Source organism: Rhinichthys klamathensis, unplaced genomic scaffold (genome assembly GCF_029890125.1).
Source record: "Rhinichthys klamathensis goyatoka isolate OS25496 unplaced genomic scaffold, OSU_Roscu_1.1 h1tg000246l_1, whole genome shotgun sequence".
Classification (NCBI taxonomy): Eukaryota; Metazoa; Chordata; class Actinopteri; order Cypriniformes; family Leuciscidae; genus Rhinichthys; species Rhinichthys klamathensis.
In genome coordinates this window covers 202,283-217,622 of record NW_026606768.1, presented here as the reverse complement: position 1 = coordinate 217,622, position 15,340 = coordinate 202,283, and the positions used below count along the sequence as shown (strand labels likewise).

Here is a 15,340-nt window from a genome sequence, read left to right as displayed (position 1 = left end):
GGTTAGTAGGCTGCCTATTCAATAGCTACTTGGTTTAATGTTTGTCTTTCTCTCATTTAAATAAATACATGTGAAGTCGCTAACACATGCAGTAAATGTTTACTATGACTGGATGAAGTTACTATGCTCATGCCATCTGTTATTTTTGCCAAAGCGTCTGTATTTCCAAATGTCAAACATCAAGGCATATAACAGCGCGTAATGATCACCAAAATAATGCTAATAATACATCATTCATGGGTCTACATTACATATAAATGAATTAAAGATAATTTCAAATACACTCCCTTTAGTCTTTTGAACAATATCAGTGGGTACAACGTTGCCCTTTTTCTTATTATCGGCTGATGCAAATGCCAACAACGTCGATGGTTGGTGTTTCCCCTGTCAACAATAATAAACGTGACCTTAGGGTGGTTTTGAGGTTTGAATATCTCTCAGCCTACCGTTTCCGATTACCACATAGTCAAAACAACATTTCTTCCCCACGTTTAGTCTTCATTCAGCTGGTTACGATCCCGAAAAAACGGCTTCTCTGTGGATGAAGTCGCTTCGCTCGCGCGGTTAAATCAATCCGTTGGTCACGTCACGCGGGGTGTTTCAGGGTCACGGAAATTAACCAGATTGTGCTGCCGTTCCTGCATAAATGTTCGGTCTTGAAATTATGACATGCACAAAATAATCCGTTTGGACCGGAGCATCACACGTTAAGCCCAAACGTGGTGCGTTCATTGACTATATCTGCTGTATAGGGAAGATGCTGCGTTTGGGATAGCCTAGGCGAGGAGGGACTTGGAGGTGAGCAGGGATGGGGGAGGGATATGCAGATGCATTGCAGTGGGATAAGTGGGATGGATAGAAAGCATGATTTCTGGGGGTTATAATTTCAAGTTAACCCAAATAGATGGTTCATCGTCCTTACGTTCATTCATTCGGACGCGCAGTAGCCTACTGAAACGTGACGCGCGATGCAAGGCGCGTCTTATCTTAAATCATTAGTAGGCCTAGCCTAGGCTATCGGATCATTCGAGAACAGATTGTTTCTGGAGTCTAGAAATTTGGGAGCAGTCTCACGTTGATATGAAGCAGCATCTCTGCCCAAAATCAATCAGACACACATTTTACATTGTTATAAAAAAAATATCCAAAATCAAGCTTCCCATCAAGCTTTTAAAGGGGGGCATTGTGAAGTGGTCCATATAACATGTACACTCTACTTCAAGTCGTGAAGGGGATATTCTAAAACGCATAACGTGGCTTAATGTAGGCTCCTATTAACAGCGACACTAAAATACCAAATTCAGTAGCTACAGACCATTGATGATGCATTGCATAGGCTACTAGGCTACAGGCAACCAGATGCGCCCAGAATGCAACACGTTTTAGAATGGCCTTTCTGAAACCAGAAGAAACAGACCGATTCAGCAAAAATCCAGTCTGTGAAATCGAGAACCAGTCCAGATTAGAGAACGAATCATTCGAACCGGTTTTGTTTGTTTGTGAATTGGATCCGAGTTATGAAAAGATTCAACATTTAACCCTTAAGAACCCGCTGTGACGTGGGTGTCACAAACACTGGTGATCATCTGAAAAGGTTTTTTTTTAAAGCATTATACCTCACTTTCAACTTAGGAAGTCCCTAAGGGACATTTTAAGGAACACCCGGGTTCAGTCATGTGACAATGTGTGCATTTTTGTTGCCATGGTAACATTTCCAAAATGGTGGTCTGTCTGGTGTGCACATGTTGCAGTGTCAGCAATTTTTAAAAACACTTGTTTTTGTTATTAAAGGTATGTTTCAACCCATGCAACAATTCTAATGTTTTAATAACATAACCTAGATTACACTTGACCTGATTTTAAAACATGTCTTGTACAAATTGATATAAAACAGGTTTTGAAAATGTTGTGGTGACATATGCGTCACATCGGGCTTTTAACCTTAAAACAGTAGGTGGAATTTTGATGTGACGTATGTGTCACATTAAGAAAAATGGTAATGACCTGCTCAAATAATTCAGCTGATTCAATTATTTTAGTGTTATATATATTCTGCTGCTCAATTCAAAGCATATTTTAACATATGTAAAAAAAAAAAAAAAAAGTCAAATTAATAAAGGGTAACTAAACCCCTGGTCAGAGCCTGACTCCACCCACTGGCAATATTTGAAAAATGCTGTAAAAGTGGGCAGAGGCCAGCGGAGGGGGGGGGGGGGGGCGTACACCTGAGACAGGTCTCTCTGTGGGCAGGGGTGTGGTTAGCTTGTGCCTGCTTACATCACAGGGCACCACAACGTCCAATAGGAACATTCAACTGCAGTAGCCACCGTTCAACCTGAAGAGGGCAGCACTATATATCGTTTTTACACCATATATTGTAGAATTAAAACACTTTATACCCAAATGTCCAAAAAATTCAATGAACAGCAATAATAAAGCCCCAGTCTTACAGATCATTAACTAAAAAAAGTTGGTTTAGGGTTTACCCTTTAATGAAATGTATTTTGAAAATATTTACCTAATTGTAATCTAATTTACCTGTTTGTAACTAAAACAGGTATGCAACATATGGTATAAAACACCATATTTATTTTTATTCAGTTTGCACATTTTCGAGTTGTGAAAAAATAATAATTTTTTTTATTTCTGGTTAAACCGTATACCTGAAAAGGTAGAATTTTGCTATGTTATTGCACTGCATGCATGTTCAACATGTTGACCTCCAGTGTGAGGTAGTTATTTATTTTTATTCAGTTTGCACATTTTCGAGTTGTGAAAAAATAATCTAAAAAATTATTTCTGATTAAACCGTATACCTGAAAAGGTCACAGTTATGGTCACAGTTATGTGGTTTTGAAATATGTGGCAAAGCAAATAAAATGCAAAAACTATTACTTCTGAAATGTATCTTCCCAGAAAAGTTATAATTTTGAAAATGTTGTGGAAAAGAAAATAAACAGAAGAAAATGTTATTTAGCAAGAAAACTGACAATTTTTTTTTTTTTTTTTTTACAAATGAGACATAAAAGCCCAATGTGACATATATGTAACATTAAAAAATTATCATAAACGCCCAATGTGACATATATGTCACATTACAGATCTTTGACAAGGAGTGGTTGTATTTTTTTTAAAAACTGCAGAAACATGTTTTAAGTGGTCCATTTAGTCTGTTTTATGTGCCCCATAATTTTCCTATAAGGGGAAATTGGTCCGGGTAAACGAATGATTCATTCACGAATCGAACATTACGAGGGTTTTTTTATGAACACTTTATAAACTCGGAAAGAAGAGCATGTTTCGGGAGTTTCGGTGACTAAAATTTTCATCTGTTCCTCACAAAGATATCGTATGCTTTTCGTTTTGCCAGAAGAAATTACAGGTTTGGAACGAGTTTGAGTAAATCCACAGACAGTAATTTCATTTTGGACTGAATTAAAGCCAGTTGTAGCCTAATATCGGTGTTTCACCTCTAGAGGGAGGTACACTTTCATTTATAAGGCGTGAGACACAATTGCAGAGAAATCTAAGGCTACAGTAAGGGAACTGTATCTTGCTTGCGTGCAGTATAAAGGAGTAAGCCTATTCAAAAGAAATATATTTTTAAATATTTTTATATAATTGAATTGCGCTTCCTGGTTAATAGGCTATAAGTCTGAGCTATGATTTTGACAAAACCTCTGTAAAACGCTACCGAAACCGCTTTATTTTTATTTATTTGTTTAGTTTTGCATATGTTTTTTTAGCGAGGTTGACACAATTTTTTATATAACGCTAATACGATTAATACGCTAAAAAACGTATGTGCTCAAGAATGCAAAATGCAAGCATTTTAGGCCAGAATAAAAAAATCAATAAAAGTGTATTCAAATGAACAAATGCATAGAATGTCACGTGTTTGAAGGCACGTGAACTCAAAGGTCCAAGACCTACATTCTATTTTAGATTTTGACATCATAATGGACATTATACATTACAGAGAATCCTGGTGAAAAGACCTTCATTTGGCATCTGACTGTTATTGCCAACTTAATTGCATGTTGTTGAAGAAGAAATCTTCACTCCACCATTAAAGCATGTGTTACAGAGAAAAAAATACTCTCCCGAGTCAGGCACAGCTATGTGTAGTAGGCAAGCAGATTTTCGGCAGATCTTCTGGACCTTCCTTCTTGCCAGAGACTGGACAAAAGAAGTCAGCTTCAGGTGAAAGGCTTCCAGGACGTCGAGGGCCCAGACCTCCTACCTATTTAATGAATGTGGTACAGAGAAACGGCACAGACCCTTCATGTGAGTCTGACCTGAAAGCCAATGCTTCCTTACAACCACCACGCATTCTTCCAAGTCGACCAGTGACGGTGGACAAACAAACGTCTCTGTCTGAAAGCCCTGTTGATGTTTCCACAAACATGCCTGTTCTGGAAGCAACCCATGTTCCCGTGAAGCCTGTAGCTGGACACAACAAGTCAGCTGGACGTTGCTTTTTGCCAGAGGCTGAAGACAAGACATCATTTTCAGGTGTAAGACCTCCAGGGCATCAAGGAGCCAGGTCTCTTAAGCATTTAATGGACGTGTCAGTGAAAAACATCACATACCCTTCATGTGAGTCTGACCTGAATATCAGTGCTGATCCTTCTTTATCCTTTCTGTTCGAACTTCGACCAGTGAGAGTGGACAAACTTACGTCTCCGAGCCAACACCCTGTTGCTGTGTCCACAAACATGCCCATTCCTGTGAAGGTTTTTGCTGGACAGAAGTCCATTTCAGGTGAAAGACCTCCAGGACATCGAGAGCCCCGAATTTCTTCAAATTTAATTGTTGTGGCAGAGAGAAACATCGCAGGACCTTCATGTGAGTGTGATCTGCAAGACATTGCTCTCCTTTCCTTACCCAGACTGCCCAGTCTCGCAAGTCGACCAGTGAGGGTGGACAAACGCACGTCTCTGTGTGAACGTCCTGTTGTGTCCACCAACATGTCTGTTCTGGAAATGACCTGTGTTCCTGTGAAGCCTGTTGCTGACCCACAGAAAAGAGGCAGTGTTGTTGTGGCAAGGAATCTCACGTTTTTTCAGAGTTCATTTGACGACGAGGGTGTCAAGATAAAGAGGGCGCAGCCACCAAAAAGAGTCTATCCTCTGGTTAGAAGATTTGCCTTTGATGGCAAGAAGCCAGACTTTACTGCTTGTGCCAGTTTTACACCCCAGACCCTGACTTTAAGCTTATAAAGCATCCACACGCAAATAAAACATTATGATGAAAAAGACATAAAGATATTAAAAAAGATTCTTTGTGCATCAGAAAGCTTTTTGTGCATCTAAAAAAAATTCCTTTGTTGATAAACGTGTGTGAAAAAGGTGATGAAATGTACATTAAAAGTGCTCAATCATTATTTAAACAGCATTTAAAAATTAATTACCACAAATTATTCCATGAAGAATATATATATTCACATTTCAATAAAACCAGTGCAGCATGAAAAGGCTTAATCATTGTTCAGATGTTGTTTGTATAAATGACTACAAGTGTTGATGGAATTTTTTCCTGATGGAAACCGGTTTTGTGGAACTGTTATATTTTTTTCAGGATTCTCTGATTAATAGAAAGTTTAAAAAGAACAGCATTTAATTGAAATTGAAATATTTTGAAACATTATACATTATACATACGTTTTACTGTCACTTTTAATTAACTTGATGCATCATTGTTGAATAAAAGTATTAATTCTTTTAAAAAACTTTTATATATATCATGTAAGGAAGAGGTGGCCTTTTAATTACAGAAAATACAAAATTTGTACAAACATATACAACTCACAACAAATATGAAAACAAATATAAGTATAAAGAAAAACAATTCATGCCAGAGGTAAAAAAAATTACAAGTTAAAGTGACGAAATGCTTTGTAAGTATTTTTGTTTTTAATATCCAAAGTAGTGCCATTTTGTTTAATTTCTTTTATAAAATGTTCATAATTTGGCTTATCTTTAGCCCATTTCTTCACATGAATGTGATATTTTCCAAGTAAAATAAAAAGTTATGATAAAAAAAGTTATTTTGGAGTCAATGTATCCTGTACAAAAAAGAAAATGACATCATACAGATCAAAATGAAGTTAGACATCCAACCAAAAAATTCTTGAAAATACACATTCCAAGAAACGATGAATCGCAGATTCTTTAGCGACACCACAAATTTCACACGAGTCTTCCATATCTAAATTGAAATGTTAAGCCTAACCCCTTAACAGGGTACATTCTGTGTAAAATTTTAAAGGATACCTCTCTACTTTATTATTTCTAAAAATGTGGTTGTATTGAACATTCCTTTTTTCTACTGAATGTTTTATTTATGACCAAAACACTGGCAAATATATCTGTTATCTTTTGCAATATTAATATCTCCAATAAATATAGTAGCCTATCAATATATATGAAAGGTTTTTGGTCCAAGTTAAGAGGGGAGAATCCAGGGTTTCCTAATAATGTTACAACTCTACTTGGGATTGCATTAAAATTGGTGCCCTTTAGGACCCGGTGATTATTGACGGAACTTCACATATATTCTGCGACGTGACGTCAGTTGCTGCAAGCAAACATGGAGGACGGCGGAGTAATGGTTGAGAAACCTCAGGTGAGATGCTATGTTGTGTTTTTAAGCATTTTACGAAGACAGGGCTGGCATATACATCATTATTATCTTTAAAAAGTTCTCTTCTATGCAAACAAAACATACATATAGCAAGAACACAACTCTAAAGCTTAAAATAAACAGTGAAAAGATGCCGATTCATTCAGCTCGCCGCAAATGCTCAGTCATGCCATTCTCTGACAGCGGCTAACGTTAGCATGCGTTCTCACGTTAATTTACTGAAGAGTAGTGCTCACTGCGAACCTGTCAAATTCAAATATTTACTTTTTGATCATATTTGAGCTGTATATGATTATTATGAAAAGATTTCTTTATTTGTTCACAGCCACAGAACATTATACATCGGTTAACCTATAGGTTAGCTATGTAGCATAGCAGTTGTATTTGTCATTTTATTAACATCTTATAAGGACTATTTTTTTAACAAACCTTATATAATGCTTAACAGAACTTTAGCGCATGTGCTTTCACATTTGAATATGTATAAATAAATAAGTAATTTATCTGCTTCTTGATGCTCATTATAACAGTTTGAATAAGCGTTAATTTATGATCTGTTATGCATGTTATCTTAATTATGTGTGATAATTGTTTATTTTTAATTATTGTAAATTAATGTTATTAATAAAATGAAATCTAAAAAGTCATAATAATAGTTATTCATATAAGTAATGGAAATGGCAGATATTCACTGGGGGACGCTAGTTGAGGACATATTTTAAACTTTTGAACCACAGATGCAGAAAATCCCACTATTTTATGTATGAAATTTACCCAGCGTTTGGAGGCTTTTACTCCTTTGTTTGTGTTAATTGTGTGTTTTGAAATATTGCCTTACATCTACATCTTTGTGATCTTTTTTTCCCTACAGGAGGATGTGCCGGCCCTGCTGAATTCAAGGCCCCAGACCGGCTTGTCTTTCTTGGCCCCTGAACCAGAAGATCTGGAGGACCTTTACAGCAGATATAAGGTTTGTGAGTTTTTGTTTTATTATTTTTGTGTGTTATTGACATTCTACTTGTCTTTCACAATATTGTTCACTGAATATTGACACTACCCCACATGACACGTAATCACCAATGTTAATTGGCCCTCATTTCCACACTGCAGAAGTTGCAGCAGGAGCTGGAGTTCCTGGAGGTGCAGGAGGAATACATTAAAGATGAACAGAAGAATCTGAAAAAGGAGTTTCTTCATGCCCAAGAGGAGGTGAAGAGGATACAGAGCATCCCTCTGGTCATTGGACAGTTCCTGGAAGCAGTTGACCAGAATACTGCCATTGTGGGTTCGACTACAGGTAAAAGGACTGATTTTTATGTAATAGTATTAATTACAGGATCATCCGTAGACTTTCATTTACTCTATCTTAAGTTTCAAAATGGCTTTAACATGTATAATGTAATTTAAAATGTTTACCTTGATATTGAATGCACTGTAAAGGTCCGTTCACTCCAAGGACGATAACTGTTACAATAAAGCAGGGGTCTCAAACTCAACTTAACTGGGGGCCGCTGGAGGTAGAGTCGGGGTCAGGCTGGGCCGCATCAAGTATTCCACAAAAAAATAGTATTCAAGTATTCCAAAAAAGGAGCACAACTGATCCAATCTTCTCAATATTTATTATTAACGTTTCTTCTGATCAGCATTCCTCTGAATTTGAACATACCTTTCTGTACATGATTGGTTCTTTATGAGCTGTCCTTCTGACAGTTGAAGTTCATTTTTACAAACTTTCTTTGTCTATAACACATATTTGTGATATTTATATTTGCTTATGTCCTTTTTATTTTCTTTATACAACACATTAATGATATTGAATGTTTTTTTTTTTTTTTGGAAGGCACATTTCCTTTTATTATACTTTTTAATAAATATAAACAATTATTGCTTTTGAAATACAAATATTTGCAGTCATGTCTGCCCGGCTTATTGAATTCTTTCTACACATAGTGTCTCAAATTACTGACTGCACAAATCAAAGCAAACCTCCTTATGAACCTGTTGGACACATATTACAAGCTCAAAATGATTATTCTCACATTGTTTTAGAGCAGGGTCTCTCTCCAACACGTCGCTCGCGAGCTGCCAGTAGCTCGTGGCCTGATTGGTGTTAGCTCGACAAGGGGCCGTTCACATATCGCGCTCACATATTTTGCGCGCTCAAGTTCGTTATTTCAAATGTAGGCGCGCGGCAAGCGCGCTCATAATTGAAGCGACGCGCTCATTTTTTCCAGGCGCAGTATGTTTGTACTTCGCGGTTGTCTATGACAACTATTGACAACAAACCCACCGTGTCACGAGACTATCTATGGTAACCCATAAGTTTTTAAAAATTTTTTTTTTTTTTTTTTTTTTAAACGCGGCATACGCAACGACGGGCCGCACTAACATTAAACTTTAATGTCAAGTAGGGGGCCACAAAATATCACCCTGCGGGCCGCAAATGGCCCGCGGGCCGCGAGTTTGAGACCACTGCAATAAAGATATAGTTCTAAAATTAGTTCCAAAAGAAGAATAGCAGAGTGCATACCACAACTATTAAGATGATGGCACAGAGAAACAATATTGTTGGAATCACTTTCAGAATAATTTTTTCCAACTGATGAACGATAAAATTTTTGACAGCCAATCAGAATCCATCCAATTTTTAAAGAGCTTAAGCATTTTACGTGGCAGATGACAAAACTGCAGAGTGCGCGAAAAGGCCCTGATATACTTAGTGAAATTGTGACGTCCTTTCGAACAAAATCAGGCCAAAACGAAATTCGGTTTAAGAGTCGAAACAGCTTGCCAAAGTGAACTTTCTAGAAAATGTCGCTCCCGCTGGTAAACACTGACACTTTCAAACCATTGTTCTGTGACGACGACGTAGGCAGCTGTGGCTCTGGGGCTCAGCCTTCTTTGACGTGGAAATCTTCTCTGGTTCATTGTAGTTGTCATCACTGAAGTTGTAATTCTAATTGAAAGAGACACGGGCAATGTTTTTTCCATGTTTAATACCGCTTGCTCTAAACTAAAGCAATACATTGTATAAAATGGTATATGAATAAACTGGAGTGCCAATTTGCAGAGCTTGTGCAAACATATCCACATCGCTATGATCAGATGCTTTCTTAGTTATTTTTTACTTACCACTGGCATTGAGAGGAAAACGTTCTGCATATGTTTATTTACATATTCATCTTAATGGTGCTCTCAACAATGTGGGCAGCATCAGGACGTTCGCTAAGTATATGTATTTTGAACTTTTTAAGAAGAATGAAAAAGAACTTAATTGAGAGTATATCGGGGCCTTAAGAATAAACTGAACGATATTATCTGCTGGTGTCGACGCTAATGTAGTTATTGTTATAGTTTTCTTTATAGTTAACTATAGGCCTTAAGTTGCTTGGATAAAATAATCTGCCAAATGCTTAAGTGTACATTAGAAATTTTATGACATTGTAAATGTTTGTCATTTTTTTTATTCCTTCAGGGTCCAATTATTATGTTCGGATTCTGAGCACAATTGACAGAGAGCTGCTGAAGCCCAACGCCTCTGTTGCGCTGCACAAGCACAGCAATGCTCTGGTGGACGTCCTGCCTCCAGAGGCGGACAGCAGCATCATGATGCTCACTTCAGGTATCAAACAGTTCCTCGTTTATCCTGTATTATGATATTCATTTCCCACTTCTGAGTCAGTTGCTCCTCTGTTTTACTTTTAATGCGCTTCCTCTCTACCTGATCCTAGATCAGAAGCCAGATGTGATGTACGCAGACATCGGAGGAATGGACATCCAGAAACAGGAAGTGAGGGAGGCCGTGGAGCTCCCTCTCACACATTTTGAGCTCTATAAACAGGTTAGTATGTGCATTCAAGTGCTTGTGGAAAACAAGTGGGTGTGTAGCAGTTTTGTTTGTCCACTCACTTTCTGCTGTTGTTCTCAGATTGGTATTGACCCACCTAGAGGAGTGCTCATGTATGGCCCACCTGGCTGTGGCAAGACTATGTTGGCAAAGGCTGTGGCTCACCACACTACAGGTAGACCCAGTTGTGGTTAGAGGCTGTCAATAACTGCTTTTCCACCGTCAGGTCAGCTACTGAGAAACTGGCAAGTCAGTGACCAATCCATTACACACATTCTACCAGCACGGGAATTCCAAGTCGAGAACAGTTTGTAATCGTGCCGTGCCAAACCAAGCTCAAGTGGAACCATTGGAACCATTCCTTGCCGTTCATAGAACCGTTCGGCCCGATGGTGGAAAAGCGGCTGTTTTTACCTTTATTGAGCTTTGAAGTTCATTCCTGAACATAGAATTTAAATAAATGAATAGATCTGAAGCGCATGGTTATATTACAACTGTTGTGTATATTACAATTGTGTTTTTATGTTCTATAGCGGCCTTTATTCGTGTGGTGGGATCTGAGTTTGTGCAGAAGTATCTCGGAGAGGGTCCACGCATGGTGCGAGATGTCTTTCGACTGGCCAAAGAGAATGCCCCAGCCATCATCTTTATTGATGAGATTGATGCCATTGCTACCAAGCGTTTTGATGCACAGACTGGAGGTATGCGTCCCTATCAGGTTTTTCTAACTTTTGTCATTTTAGACATGTGGTATTAACTTTTTTATGAATAATAAAAACTTTTATTCATAATATTATACAGTACCTTTAAAAAGTTTGGGGTCAGAACGTTTTTTTTTTTAAAGAAATGAATAGTTTTATTCAGCAAGTACGCACGCATTAAAGGGATAATTTTTCATTTTCACTTGCTTTTTTGAATGTAATTGCTTTGTCATTAAAGAAATAAAAATGTAAAATATATTAAAGTAGAAAAGTTATTTTTAATGTAATAATATTTCACAATATTCGGGTTTTTATTGTATTTTTGATCAAATAAATGCAAACTCAGTGACGGACTACAAACGTTTGAACAGAAGTGTACAGAAAAACGTTTGAACAGAAAAATGTAAAATTGTCATAATTCACTCAATCAATCTGAAGAAGAATCTCAATCCTGAAGAAGATCTTTAGGGACACAAGTTATGCACTGTATTTCAAGTCTACTAATCCCATAAACAGAGATTTTTGTTAATGTGAACTAAAAATCTGTCCTTTGACATATTTTTTTTTTTATATGTTTGCAGCTGATCGAGAAGTGCAGAGAATCTTGCTTGAGCTCCTTAATCAAATGGATGGGTTTGACCAGAATGTGAATGTGAAGGTTAGCAAAAACATATTTTTTCGTCATCATTTCTTGTTTTTTTATGACTGTGTGGTATAGTGTTACTCTCTTCGTTCTGTTCTGCTCTAATACAGTATCAGCCTTTTTTGACATTGTGATTTATTCTTTCATTGACAGGTTATCATGGCCACCAACAGGGCTGACACACTGGACCCAGCCCTTTTGCGCCCAGGCAGACTGGACCGTAAGATTGAGTTCCCTCTGCCTGACCGTCGACAGAAACGCCTGGTGTTCACCACCATTACCAGCAAGATGAACCTCTCTGAGGAGGTTGATCTGGAGGACTGTATCCTCTTGACCCTAAATTATGTTTTTCTCATTATGAATATGATTACATTTAATCGTTTAGAAGAAGAAATGTGGGAACTCAATACATGCGAGTAGAAGAAAATATTTCAGAAAATACACAAGTTTGGAGTCAGTAAAAAAATTATTCTTGAAAATGTAAATAATTTTATTTAGCAAGGATGTGAAGACTTTTTACAATATTACAAAAGATTTCTATTAAAAAAAATATGTTCTTTTGAATTTTCTATTCATTAAAGTATCCTAAAAAAGTTTAAGTTTCCACAAAAACTTTAAGCAACACAATTTCTGAAGGATCACGTGACACTGAAGACTGGATTAATTATGCTGAAAATTCAGCTTTGCATCACAAATACTTTTTCTTTTACAAGTTATTTGTTATAAAAAATTTACAACATTACTATTTTACTGTATTTTGAGAAAATAAAGGCAGCTTTCTTTGGTGAGCATAAGAGACTTCTTTTAAAAAATCTTACTGACCCCAAACTTTTGAATGGTATTAAATCTCTTGTATTAGACTGTGACTGTCAAGACCAAATAAATATTTTATAATTGCACTTAACAAAAATGCAGATGTTGCAAGGCCTGACAAGATCTCTGGTGCAGATATCAACTCCATTTGCCAGGAGGTGAGTTAGAAGAGACATAAAACATTTTTAATGGTTTATTTATTTATATTTTAATTGTGGTTACATTTCTTCAGCAAGCATATGTTTTCTGTTTTGATCAATCTCGTTTCTTGTGTCTACAGGCTGGTATGCTGGCTGTCCGTGAAAACCGTTATATTGTGCTGGCTAAGGACTTCGAGAAGGCCTACAAGACTGTTATCAAGAAAGACGAGCAGGAACACGAGTTCTACAAGTAGAATATATCGGCATTAGCTTTTACCTTGTTTGTTTCAGCCTTTATTTGTACGTACAGTGTAATGTTGAGGACATAACACTTGAACCTTGATTTAAACCTTCAGGGTTTACACTGCTTGTACTGGGACTTTGATTTCACAGGATTGTTTCAGATTTACATTATATAAAAATATGGATGGAAAAACAAACATGTACATCTTGTAAGCATTTTATGTATTCTGTTTAGTGAAGAAGAAAGACTTGCTCAAAGACAACCATAAAATTGTTTCCATAATGACTCTAAATAAACATGTTTTTGAAAACAACCCTAATGAATGCTGGACTGGTAGATAATAGTTTAGGTGATTTTCAGGACAGACATGAAAGGGAGTTTAGAAAGAACATTCATATAATGCTGACAACTACACAGATTTCACCCTGCTGATACTAACACTTTTTTTGCAAGAGGTAATTGTTGTTGGACATATTAATGTTGCAAAATATAATATTTTTTTAATATAAACATTATTGAATGAATGAGGCATTTATATAGCGCTTTCATATGTACTTACTGTACACCCAAAGTGCTTCAATCATTGCTACTGGGCACAAAAAAATTGGTTGGGCCCAAAATGGCTAAACTCTTAAGCTTTTAATTGTCAAGGAAAATAGCTAAATGTAAGCAAATGCATTACTTACAAAGCCATTGCTGTCTCAGAAAAACATCAAAGACAGAATTAGGTTTTTGACAGAATATGTCAAGTTTGATTCAGAGTGGTTCAGCAGAGTTGTGTTGAGTGATGATTCATGGTAAAGTGAGTTGCATGGTGGAAATATAATAATGAATGCATCTCTACCACAGTGAAGCATGGAGAAAGAGGTGTCATTGAGCTGCTTCACTGAAAAGCCTTTTATGCTTTGGAGTGTACTAGTGAGTATGGTAGAATATTCCAACAACTGAAAAGTTATCTAAGAGGAATGACCAGATGTTATTTTTCATCAAGGAATTAATGCTCCTGCACAAATTTCAAAGACAACCAAGAAGTGGCTTGAGAACAAGTCCATCAGGCTCATGTTTTGGCCTGGGGTCTATATACCATGAAGCCGGTTTAGGTGGCTAGCCAGGTATGTTTCAGTTAGTTTGTGCCAGCCCTGGGTTTTGGGCACCATGAAATTGGTTTGTTTTTTTGCAGTGTTCATCGCCATAGTATCTTACGCTCCACGGCTAACCTGGCCCGGGGCAGGTTATGTTCCTGGTAAGAGGTTGCAAACCAAACTTGGACCGCTCAGCTGTGAGCAAAGTGACATGTCTGATGCGATAAAGTCACTCCACCTGTTTTTACTCCAAATTAAAGGTCACTACATAGCACATGATTTTTAAAGACAAAATCGTCTGGCTTTTAGTAATGCTTATTTAGAATAATACATTTATATGATTTAGATATTATTTATGTAATTATTATACCCTTAATCGATCACACATGTACAATTTTAGTTCATCAATTATTATTCTGCAGAGTTTAAATGAATAAATGTATAAAGGTAATATAAATACGCTTTAGAATCAATAGATGAAGCTATAACATGACTACATGTGAGCTTAAATTTTAAATTCTCTCTATACCTTTATCAACCGTATAAACTAACTTCACAACTTTTACTTGTAATGATGTACAGTAGCGAGACTTTTTCTTTTAGTTGTCCTCTTTCATAGACAGCTATTTTCCTCTTCCTGTGTAAATTTGTTTAAATTCTTAATATTTTAAAACTTTTAAGTGAATTGCGCTGCTTCTCTCGCGAGAAATGAATCGCAGTTTCACTCTTTCTCAGCATGTGATTGGCTGTTCGCTACTGATGTCACAACTAAACTCGGGATCAAAGCTTGAATTGACAGAGAATCATCATCATGGTACCAACAAACCCTGGTTGGATTGATTTGGTTTTGTCAACTCGAAACTAATCCTGCAACCCTGAGTTTGTTAAACTACCATCATGGTACAGGCCCCATGTCAGATATGAACCCTATAGTGAATATTTGGTCTCGCATTAAACTCAAACGAACTGGGAGACATTGATCAACTACTCATGAGCAGTTTGAAGACATTAACATTGAGTGGAACAACATTAACTATTCTTCCTGTAAAAAGCTGTCTCCAAGTTTACTACCCACACAGCTTAAACATTTAAAGAAAAGGGGAAGGCTATTCTGTGCTAAGTTACTTTATATCTACAGTATTTGTGCTTACAAATTGTAGTCCATTACTGAATTCAAAACTGTATAGTAATGTAATCTATTAGACTATTTAGGTAATACAATCTG

The 15,340-nt window shown here is 36.9% G+C and overlaps 1 protein-coding gene across 1 annotated transcript; it reads left to right on the top strand.

Annotated features, from left to right (window-relative positions):
* The first annotated feature begins 6,518 nt into the window (after positions 1 to 6,518).
* Positions 6,519 to 13,346, top strand: psmc4 (proteasome 26S subunit, ATPase 4). Its single transcript, XM_056266287.1, has 11 exons — positions 6,519 to 6,627; positions 7,517 to 7,615; positions 7,756 to 7,942; positions 10,121 to 10,267; positions 10,377 to 10,486; positions 10,574 to 10,667; positions 11,026 to 11,193; positions 11,775 to 11,851; positions 11,990 to 12,158; positions 12,752 to 12,807; positions 12,930 to 13,346. Exons 1-11 carry the CDS (start codon positions 6,592 to 6,594, stop codon positions 13,041 to 13,043), a joined length of 1,257 nt encoding a protein of 418 aa, XP_056122262.1. The 5' UTR covers positions 6,519 to 6,591; the 3' UTR covers positions 13,044 to 13,346.
* Positions 13,347 to 15,340: the final 1,994 nt, after the last annotated feature.

Excerpts from the sequence above, each read along its gene's own strand:
- psmc4 (XM_056266287.1), top strand. The coding sequence starts at position 6,592 with ATGGAGGACGGCGGAGTAATGGTTGAGAAACCTCAG. Across the intron at positions 10,268-10,376 it reads CATCATGATGCTCACTTCAG|ATCAGAAGCCAGATGTGATG; the intron begins GTATCAAACAGT and ends ACCTGATCCTAG. Across the intron at positions 12,159-12,751 it reads GGAGGTTGATCTGGAGGACT|ATGTTGCAAGGCCTGACAAG; the intron begins GTATCCTCTTGA and ends ACAAAAATGCAG.